Source organism: Priapulus caudatus, unplaced genomic scaffold (assembly GCF_000485595.1).
Source record: "Priapulus caudatus unplaced genomic scaffold, Priapulus_caudatus-5.0.1 Scaffold227, whole genome shotgun sequence".
NCBI lineage: Eukaryota > Metazoa > Priapulida > Priapulimorpha > Priapulimorphida > Priapulidae > Priapulus > Priapulus caudatus.
The window spans coordinates 106,510-118,533 of NW_014577288.1; the positions used below are offsets into that span (position 1 = coordinate 106,510).

General features: G+C 45.1%; 1 protein-coding gene across 1 annotated transcript in view; it reads left to right on the plus strand.

Moving 5' to 3' along the window:
• The first annotated feature begins 5,312 nt into the window (after positions 1 to 5,312).
• The window catches only part of LOC106807642, a 63,545-nt gene continuing 56,833 nt past the window's right edge, over positions 5,313 to 12,024 (plus strand). The window contains exons 1-3 of the mRNA XM_014810053.1: positions 5,313 to 5,457; positions 6,309 to 6,427; positions 6,779 to 6,881. Of these exons, the coding sequence (XP_014665539.1) occupies positions 5,313 to 5,457; positions 6,309 to 6,427; positions 6,779 to 6,881 (367 nt within the window). The remainder of the gene's footprint in view (positions 5,458 to 6,308; positions 6,428 to 6,778; positions 6,882 to 12,024) is intronic.

A 12,024-nucleotide genomic window follows, 5' to 3' on the forward strand; every position in this document is an offset into this window, starting at 1 on the left:
GAAGAGGAGGCGCACGTGTTAAACGCGTAATCGGGTGTTCTCAGGGATGCAACAGGCAGTAAGTGATTAGCAATATGGTTGAGTTAAGAACATGGCAATAACAATGTTTAGGACGTAATCGTAATACGCTGGTATATTAGCTGTTGTTATACTATCTAAAGATTACCCGTGTTATGATTGACCAAATACCATGTTAAGCTGTAAAACGAGCACGTACTTGCGTGATTCCACTCAAGCGAAAGATTCGGGATCTTGACACAATTCAGCAAAGGTGTTCTGGGCCGGAAATGCAGTAGCAGTGGCGATGGATTCACGTGGGTAAGGCACTAATCCTTTCACCACATGTGCCGATACTTACAGCGGCTACTGAGTGCAGTAAAAAGATTTCCATACTCGGTTATGAAGACTATTTTTCCCCCAGCTGCATTTAACAATAGTTTTTTATTTTCATCATTCTGGCGTTAGAGAAGTAGAATGTGTTTTGTTTGAATCTATATCCATTATGCGTCTCAGAAGCAAATTTTTGCGTATTTTGTACCTGCTAGAAAAAACGGACAAGATAACACTGGGACGCACCTCGTGAGAGACACACCACGCTGCCCCCTCCCCATACACCCACATGTATACAACAGAACCGCACGTCGACGGAAGCGATTCTCTGGAGTGCACGGAAGCTGCCGTGCCTCGACAACCACGGTGCGCGTCACAGCATACGAGCTCTCATCGGAGCATACACAGGTCGGAGGCACACACCGACTGCAATTCAGACCACGCAACTAGGTCACATGACCCACAACCACACCACGACGAGCACTCACCCAAGCGAGAGACACGCCACATACACAAATCATCGCACTTACATTCGACACAACATGACGAGCGGGGATGCGCCGCGCTCGCCGCACACCCACGCACGGCACGCATCACACCCCCGCACAGTCCGGGCGATCTCGCCCGATATCAACCCACATACCGGCCGCCCCCACCCCACAAGTGAGCGACACACACACCAGACGACTCTATCGGTGATTTGTATGTTTTCCGCTTCAGGGGGATAATTGAATGAGGCAGGTACCTACTCGCGTCAGTCCCGTCCGAGGCAGCCCCGCGCGGGCTCAGCGGGCAGCGGGGCTTCGTCCTCTGTTTTTAGGTCGTTCCTACAGAGTGAAAGGCTGCCACGGACCGTTTCCGACACGGCAACGCGCGTGAAATTACGGCTAGTCACAAGACAATGAGCATCATGTTGACATTCAAGCTGATTACGGGGTAATACGGATATTGGAGAGATAGATAGACCTAAAGTAGTGCACGCTGTGTCGTACGCTATCCAAAACACATATCATGCTCAACTAAATCTTATAGTATACATAGTATAACTCCTCCAGCAGCCTGTTCTATGTACACCAATATAATTAAGATGAACAGGGCGTTTGGGTCGTAATCTCGACGCACTTAGGTACTGGAATATAAAACACCAGATATACTGCGAGACCCATAAATCTCACACCCTCGTTCTTTAACAGCCAATGATATTGCAGAAACCACATAAATCTTACACCCGCTGTAACTATTATTACAATTACACCAAATAATATGCCGAAACACATAACATCGTGCCAAGCTGGTACTATACACCAATATCTGCAAAACATCATAAATCTCCCGTCAACAGCGTGTTCTAATAGCACCAATAATTATATGCAAAACACATGAACTCAGCCACCGTGTACTATAATTATCAGGCCAATATAATGCGAAAACACATAAATGCTCACACCTGTAAGCTACAGCAGGCCAATATATTGGATGCAAAATCCTCATAGAAGTCTCATCACCTGGTTCTATTACGACCAATAAATTATAGTGCAAAACACATAAAATCTCACTCGAACCTGTATCTTTATTACACCAATATATATCAAAACAGGGCTTGGCGCAAAATAAAAAAATTTTTTTTTTCTCACCGCTGGTTCTATTATACGCTTATCAAGCATAACCTGTAGCAATACGCGAACAGTATACCTATAGAAGACTACCGTCTATAAATATTCAATAATAATATACTGAATATATCAGTAGCAATATGACACCATAAAATATAGGCCTAGACACACGTAATACAGAGTATACCTGTATATTCTAGCAAACAGCCATTACAATATATCTGTGCAAAATACCAGTATCAATAATACCAATACCAATAAGTGCTGTAAGAATTCCTAAGAGTGTAACGCATGCCGTACACATTTACAGTATGTACCACGTACACCACTTGGCAACACATGTATAATATTTTCACCTGGCAGCATACAACTTTATCTGTAACCCAGCACCATGTGTGTGGCGTGCACACATATCAACTAGTGCCATCAAAGAACTATCTTTATTGTTGTGGATTGTATCAAATAATAATTCTGATCAGCTAGAAATTCAAGGCGTGGGTTTCCTGGCTGGCAATGGAGAATTGGTAGTAAATCGGCTGCTAGTAGTGGCCAGAGTCTACTAGGAGAGGTGAAAGATGCTCGCGTATCGATACGAGCTACTACTATTCTATACGTATATGTTTAATCATAGTGATTAATATACCGTGGGCGCGCCACGGAGGTGGCAGAGGTGATATGTGATCACTTGCATCCGTGGAGATGTGTTTGTGTGCATCGTGTGTATAGTAGTGTTCGTGTGTTTACGTGTGTTCGTGTGTAACGTGTGTTCTCGTGGTGTTTACGTGTGTATCGTGCGTGTTAGGGTAGCCAGACTCAATCGATTATAGCCGATCTGTACGGCGGCCGTGCGGCGGCTTGGCGCCGGCTGCGTAAACAAGCGGCTGCTGTACGAGCGTACGGAACTGATACTGAGCCTTACGAAGCATGGGCTACTGCTAATGGATCCCGCTGGCGAAAGTAATGCGCGGTCTCATGAGTGCCCTCCGGTCTAGTTTATATTAGTAATGCTGATCACATATACTATAAGGATTCGGCGTATGCTCATGATCGCGTATCTAGGTGTCGAAAAAATATCCGTGCCTGGACGAAGTTACTTCACTCGCGCAGCCACGGTTACCACCGGCAGACTTTTAGCTGCCAACATAGTCGCAAACGAATAATAGACGCGCGAGAAATACGAAGCTGGGATAATCCCTGATGAACGGAAGGTGAATATCGATCTGTGCTTTGCCAGCTGCAGGAAATACCCTCCCATCCTAATAGCGGTCAGCTCACGGATCTGTTCTCATTTTTCTTTAACACTATCCTTGTCTCCAACCCGGCAGCCCCTTCCCCATCACTATTAATTCAGTCCGTCCGCACCTTTCCCCTATAACCCAGCCTGCCCCTCCACCCCAGCCCCCCTCCTCCAGTCACCTTAATTCCATCCTCCACGCTATCGGCTATGTCGGTGGCCATCAACCGATCCCTTACCTCCACCCGCCAGCCCCCTTCCCATCAACCATTAATTCATGACTTTCACGCAACTTTTCCACTCAACCTAGCCTCCTCCACCCCAGCCCCCTCCTCCATCACCATTAATTCATACCTTCAACAGCTAATCTGCTTCAACTAAGCCTTTGACGCCTCCACATTCCAGCCCACCTTCGCCCATCACACTTATTCATTCCTCTCCGCCTAACTACCACTCAACCGATCCTTCCCCGTCCACCACCACCCCCTTCCCCAAATCGACCTTAATTCATCTTCACGCACTTTCCCCTTGCAACCTAAGCCTCCCCTCCACCCCAGCCCCCTCCTCCATTCACCATTAATTCATCCTCCACGCTATCCTGTCAACGCTATCCTTCCCATCCCACTTCAGCCCCCTATTCCCCATCAACCTTAATTCCAGTCCTCGCCCACTATCCCTCAAACCGATCCTTCCCCACACCCCGCCCCCTTCCCCCATTCACCTTAATTCATCTTCCGCACTTTCCACCTCAACCTAAGCTCCCCCCACCCCAGCGCCCCTCCCGCAGTCACCTTAATTCGATCCTCCCACGCTATCCCTTCAACGCTATCCCTTCCCTCCACTGTCAGCCCCCTTACCCCATCACCTAATTCACCTCCGCACTATCCCTTCACCCCAGCCTCCCCTCTAACCACAGCCCCCATCCTACCAATACATCCTTGAACCTTAATTCATCCTCCACACTATCCCCTCAATCTATCCTTCCCTCCACCCCGCCCCTTCCTCCATCACCTTAATTCATCCTCCACACTATCCCCTCAATCTATCCTTCCCTCCACCCCGCCCCTTCCTCCATCACCTTAATTCATCCTCCACACTATCCCCTCAATCTATCCTTCCCTCCACCCCGCCCCTTCCTCCATCACCTTAATTCATCCTCCACACTATCCCCTCAACCTATCCTTCTCTCCACCCCAGCCCCTTCTTCCATCACCTTAAGTCATCCTCCACGCTATCACCTCAACCTATCCTTTCCTCCACCCCAGCCCCCTCCTCCATCACCTTAATTCATCCTCCACGCTATCCCTTCAACCTATCCTTTCCTCCACCCCAGCCCCCTCCTCCATCATCTTAATTCATCCTCCGCGCTATCCCCTCAATCTATCCTTCCCTCCACCCCCGCCCCTTCCTCCATCGCCTTAATTCATCCTCCACACTATCCCCTCAACCTATCCTTTCCTCCACCCCAGCATCTTCCTCCATCACCCTAATTGATCCTCCGCGCTATCACCTCAACCTATCCTTTCCTCCACCCCAGCTCCCTCCTCCATCACCTTAATTCATCCTCCACGCTATCCCTTCAACCTATCGTTTCCTCCACCCCAGCCCCCTCCTCCATCATCTTAATTCATCCTCCGCACTATCCCCTCAACCTATCCTCCCCTCTACCTCAGCCCCTTCCTCCATCGCCTTAATTCATCCTCCACACTATCCCCTCAACCTATCCTTCCCTCCACCCCAGCATCTTCCTCCATCACCTTAATTCATCCTCCACGCTATCCCCTCAATCTATCCTTCCCTCCACCCCCGCCCCCTCCTCCATCACCTTAATTCATCCTCCACGCTATCCCCTCAACCTATCCTTCCCTCCACCCCAGAGTGAGTACATGCATGCGTGTGTGCGTGCGTGAGTACATGCATGCGTGCGTGCATGCGTGCGTGCATGCATGCGTGCGTGCATGCGTACGTGCATGCGTGCGTGTGTGCGTGCGTACGTGCGTGCGTGCGTGCGTGCGTGTATGCATGCGTGTGCGCATGCGTACATGCGTGCGTGTGTGCGTGCGTGCATGCGTGCGTGCGTACGTGGATGCGTGCGTGCGTGCGTTCGTGTTAATCAATGAAGCTCCTATAATAGGATGAAGGTTAGAGCTGTGTCGACGATATCGGACACGGTGGCCATCAGCATCTGTGACATATCGTTCACCGCCGGAATCAACATCGCCTACCTGCCGCCCAGGGACGCAATGATCTACACGTACACAGAAACCACGTCGGAACTGGGTAAGAATTAATACTGCAGCGACAAACACTACTAGTTGATTGGGGGTATTTTCTTCGTTCATCAATTTTACATCGAACGATAGGTTCGCGCAATGAATTCGTTCCAAAAAAACAAAACTTCCGGTGATTAATTAATTAGATTAATTACTTAGATTAATTAATTAATTAGATTAATTCTAGTTAACCTCGATCATCGATCGATTTTATTCTTACGTTGCAACATCGTTTCTTGGAAGCGATATTACATTGAACGTAGGTTTTTTTCACATAGTATACCTAGGAACGAATGTCATTTTTTAATTACTAGAACTCACTGCTTTATTTCAACTATTATTTTCTAATGTCTTATTCGAATAGATGTTTTATTTTGAAGACTATTTATCTGCAAGACTATTTCAATATAATGTCTTTGCGGAGATGACTCTTTAATCTTGGTTCTATGTCCATATTTTATCAGTTGTTCGCGCTGACGTGAGCTTTACAGGGCATTTGTCGATTGCCAGTTAAGTTCCCTAGTATACAAGCATCGCCTACATGCACGAGGAAATATGTCTCGGGTTAAGCGTCTATACGAGGTCTTAACTCGGGTTAAGCCTTAACCCGGGTTAAGCTTAACCCGAGTTAAGACTCGTGTAGACGCACGCGAAATCGTTAACTCGAGTTAAGCGGTAGTTATCAGTAGACTGCGTGTAGACGACACGTATTTCTTAACTCGGGTTAAGTGTTAACTCGGGTTAGCTTAAACCGGGTTAAGACAAACTCCATGTAGACGATGCGTGTTCGGGTTAGCTTAACTCTGGTTAAGGTAACTCCGTGTAGACGAGGCTACAGTCTTGATTTTCCAATTGCAGGATCAGGCAACAGTGAGGTAGTGGTGGAATTAACCCGCATCACGAACACTGAAAATTATCCATCAAGAACGGATTTTCACCCAGAGTTCAATATAATATCTGGCACGGTCAGCGTTGTGGTGAGTCAGTGTGTACGGTCATGGTAAAGCCGGCGTGTGCACGTGCAGGGTTACAATTAAATTGACTACGTCACGAATTTTCTATGGTGTATATTAGTGCGTGCGAGACAGAGAATGCGTGCTCGCGTGTGTGTGCGAAAGATAGAGACATAGATATAAACATAGCATATTGGGCTAAAATACCGTGAAGCTGTATATATTTCCAACGCAATACCTGAATACCATACCCTGGATGGTCGGTGATTGTAATCGGTGATGGTTGTGAACTGTTACTTCTGACTTGCTTATCATCATATATGAGTAGGTATAGTTGTAACGGTTGAGTGAAGGACTTGTGCTGTCGTTATGTAGGCTGGCTTTCCTGTGCCATTCGTTCTCACTGAGCCAGCCAGTCATTCCATGAACATGGACAAGGGTCAAGTGGTGCCTATACAGTTTGATATTAGATTATCCCGTAATTCATCGACGAGGTATACCAGAATAATTAACATAGTTAATTAAGAAGATTTCTACTTCACATAATCATCATACGGTCAAATTTACAAACCCTTTTATATTCACATTCACACTACGAGCTTTTCTACATTATTTATTTATTATTAATTTACATCATTATTACTGTAACGAATGCGTGTGAGCGGCAACAGCATTACCTTTATGCTTTTAGATATGAAAAAAATACTGTTGCATTTTATCAAGAGTCCATAATAGAATATATTATATTATAGAATGTTATTATATTATAGAATTTATTATATTCGCTTTCTATATTCTTATTAGAAAAATTTTCTATTAGAACAATTTCTGTTCTTCAAATAGGGAAATGTCTATTATGGACCCTTAATTTTATCATGCACGTTGAGACAAGCAAAACGAACACGCAAACGAATCGAGATATCCTAGTTTATTGCCCGCCAGTTAATTTATCCCCGTCTCGGATGCACCAGTTGTGACGTCACAGGCATTCTCACACGCACTGCATCTAAACCATAGAAATATAACAGAGACACTATATTATTATCGTCTACTATAATATAGTGATAGATACAATACCCTTATATCTCATCGTAGGTGCATATCTATCTCTAACTTGTGTATTAGTACAGTAGATTAGAAAAAAATCGTTCAAATTTTAAAAAAAGTATGAAAATTGGTACACTTGCATACTTTTGTATGCTCTTTCATTTAAAAGCAGGACACACGCGATCCAACTACAACTTCGGCCGCCATCTTGAATTTAAAAATGGCCGCCGTCATTTCTTAAAAAATAGCTATATCTCGGTTAATAATCTTCGTACACAATATGATATATAAATATATACATATATATAAGAGAGAGAGAGAGAGAGAGAGAGAGAGAAAGAGAGAGAGATAGATGGAGAGAGAGAAAGAGAAAGAGAGATAGATAGATGTAGAGAGAGAGAGAGAGGTAGATAGATAGAGAGAGAGAGAAAGAGAGAAAGAGAGAGAGAGATAACATGTGAAATGTTATTACAGGTGGCATCTATGCGCCTTACAACTCGGACGCCCTGATCGATGATGACGACCTGCTCGTGTTTGAGGTGACGGGGGAGCTACACGCCGTCGGCAGCAGCCAGACCATCACCGGCTCTCTGATCACATCCTCGGCCACGCTAGCGCTACCTGAGCACACGTTCGCAGGGCCTGCTGCCACCGTGACGGTACGTACATACACTGTCCGTGTCACGAGGTAAGCAAGGCTGTTTACCACACAGGCACTTGGAACGTTTCAATAGTAAAATTAAGGGTAAATAAACACGAAATGTATTTACTACCTACTAACGACTAAGGTCGGTTTTTTCTTTTTTCTTTGTTGTTTCTGCATAGCGGCGTGCGTGCGGTGTACTTGTGTGTTGTAGAGGAGCATTTGAACGGCATTTTCAGGAAATTATCGGCAATAATAGGCGAGAAAGAGTAGAGAAACATTGAGACTTTGGTACTAATGTAGCGTTTTGTGGTCTTCTGGCGACGCCCGATGGCGCCACCTGTCGAAACGTGGTAACTAACGGTTTACTTTACGTACGGTGCAGTGCAACACGGTGGATAGTGGCAACCAGATGAGACGGGATACTAGAGAAGCGTTGCCGAAAGAAGGTGTTGATTCGAAGCGCTGAGCGCAGATCTTGCGCGTAGTTTTGCGGCAAGGCGCACGCGACTGCGGGAACGTCCTACGACAGTATGCAGCACTGGCAGCTATGGATCCGTGCACCGAATGCATAGACCGGCGAACGAATCCATAGCTGCCAGCGAACAGTCCAATTTTATGTTGCTTTAAGATAAATTGCTGTTGGATGTGTATTCGTGCTGTGAAAGTGCCAAATCAAGCGAGCATCGAGCAAATTTTGGCAGCACGCTTTCCTACCTGCTATATATAATACTGTAAGCGTGCAACAGTCGCGCCGCGAGAGCAATGGCAGCCGGCAGCGTATGTTGGACGTAGGATTTCGACGGAATTTACAGGAAACTGTCGGCAATAATAGGTGAAAGAGAGTAGGCCTATAGAAACATGGAGAATTTGGTAGTAAATAGATTTCGAGTTACAGGAGGTGTAATACGAGTGTGTAAAAGTTAGGTGTGAGTTATGGCGGTGTAACATGGGTGGGTGTGGGTTAGGGCGGTGTAACATGGGTGGGTGTGGGTTACAGGCTGTGTAACATGGATGGGTGTGGGTTACAGGCTGTGTAAGATGGGTGGGTGTGAGTTACAGGCTGTGTAAGATGGGTAGGTGTGAGTTACAGGCGGTGTAACATGGGTGGGTGTGGGCTACATGCGGTGTAAAATTCACATACCGACAGTGTAAAATTGCGAAGTGTTGTAGTGTTTCAGTTACTTGATAGGTGTGTGTGTGTTTTTTAAACTTTTATTTGATTTATCCTAACCCAATTATCCGTGCTAGGCAATAAACACCGAACGTACATCACAACAGCGTTAACTTTTGACACTGTATATCAGTGCGACTGGTAGGCTGCTGTCTCTATCTCTCTTTCTTTCTTTCTTTCTTTCTTTCACGTTATCTCTTTCGATCCTCTCTCTCTCTCTCTTTCTTTGTCTTCCATCACCCCCTTTCTCGTTGTTATTTCTTTCTTCTCTTTCTTTGCTTTGCGCCTCTCATCCTTTTGTTTTACTGTGCGCTTCTCTCTTTCTGCTAGGCGATGAATGCGTCATCATGGTATGTGTTTCCTTTAATGCGGCAGTAGATAGTGCATCATAGGACATGGCGAACGATCGCTCTGGCACTGCGCAACATCGCGGTGATGGGCTAGCGTCGCGTACAGACTAATACGGAATGAAAACAACATAGAGTTAAAGGGCTTGCTTTTAAGGGTGGCGAATCGTACACGCCTTTAGATCTATCCATACTAGCGATGGTGCGCCCCTTTGTGTCAGCTAGTCCACGTGCATGCTGACGGGCGCCACGTGGTACGGTTATGGGTGGTCCATGCACAGAGACTTCGTATAGGGGTAGCAATGGTTAGTAGCATGGCATAACAATTGTTTGACTTAATCGTAACTACTGGATATATATTGGCTGTTTTGTTTCTAATTACGATTATTGCCAATCACCTGTCAGCTTAACGAGCGCTTGCGTTGAATTCGCCGCTTTGCGGAAGATTCGGATCTTGACAACTCAGCAAGGTGTTCTGCCGGAATGCAGTAACAGCCTCGCGGCGGATCCGTGATAAGACCTAATGCCTTTCACCCACAGTCGTTTTTTATATACTTACACGCATGTGAGTAGCCTTTCTTACTGCGTTATAGCATTTTCAACAGCATTTCATAGTTTTTTATAATCATTCTGCGTAGAGAGTCGCAAGCTTGTTTTCATTATCCATTGCGCTCCGACGCAAATTCTTTTATATTTGTCTTGCTGGACGTGAAACACGCACCACCACGCACGCGCACTCCGCCTAACACATGTATACACGTACGCACGCAGCGTGCTACACACGCAGGTGCGGCACGCACGCTAGACGCTCACACACATACACACACACCACACACACCCACCACACCACACACGCACAACACACCACAACACCAGCACACACTCCCCTACACCCATACACAAATCATGCATTACAACACACGCGTGGCAAGGGCACGCACGAACACATCACGCCCGCCCCACACAGCACGCGGCACCAACACGCTATATCTGGTATATTGTTGTTCCTGCTTTCAAGGAGTGAAATTGAATGGCGCAGTACCTACTCCCGTAGTCCCGTCGACCCAGCCGCTCACGCTCCCGCGGGCGGCTCCTTTGTTAGGGTATTCTACAGAGTGAAGCTGCAGGTGGTTTCCGCACGCACCGGGCAGTGGAGATTAGGGCTAGGCAGGCATACATGAGCATCTGTGACATCAAGCTGGATCTCGGTATAGATATAAGAGGATCTAGATAGACATAGAGTCGCAGTGTCGTACATATGCAAATCAATATAAAGAATCTCAACTAAATCTCATATACAGATTATCTCACACTGTATATTAACCAATTATCATGCAAAACACATAAATCTCACAGCCTGTACTATATTACATATATGGCGAAACACATAATCTTCAGACACTGTTTTCGTTTTTGAAAGCGGTGTTTTTGTTTATCGGTTTTACGTTGCTGTTCTATTACAGCGCAATAAATATGCGAAAACACATAAAATCCACACCATGTTCTATTACACCCAATATATGCAAAACAGATAAATCTTCACACGCTGTTTCTATCACACCATTATGCAAACAATAAAATGCTCACACTGTAAACTATATTGCAGCCAACTGTTGCGAGCACGTAAATCTCACAGCCTGTTCTATTCACCAATATATAGCAAAACCATAAATCTCACAGCGCTGTTACTATATTTACACGAATAAATGACGAAACACATTTAAATCTCACACGCTGTAATATATTAACACCAATACATGCATAAACCATATAAATCTCAACCTGTACTATATTACACCAATTATGGCGACAGCGTAAATCTCAACACACTGTTCTATATTACACGCAATAATATGCAAAACACATAAAATCTGCACCTTTTAACTAGCGTATATTACAGCCTTAATTATATGCGAAAGCACTAATCTCACACGACTGTACTATATTAGCATCATAATGCGAACACATAAATCTCAGCACGCTGTTCTATATTAGACGCAGATACATGCAACAACATATAAATGCTCACACCTGTACTATAATTACACCAATATATGAGAACACAGTAAATCGTCAACACCCTGTAATAATATTACACAATCATCTGCGAAACACGTAATCTCAACAACTGTTTATATTACACAATATTGCGAAACGACATTAAATCTCACACTTAGCTATAATTACACGAATATATGCGAAACGACGTAAATCTCACACCTGTTCTATATTACACGAATTATGCAAAACAGATCATAAATCTCACACCCTGTACTATATTACACCACATATACTGCGAACACCGTAAATCTTTCAGCACCCTGTACTATATGACACCCATATATGCGAACACATGTAAATGCTCGACAACATGTACTATATTACAGCTAATATATGGCGAAACACATAT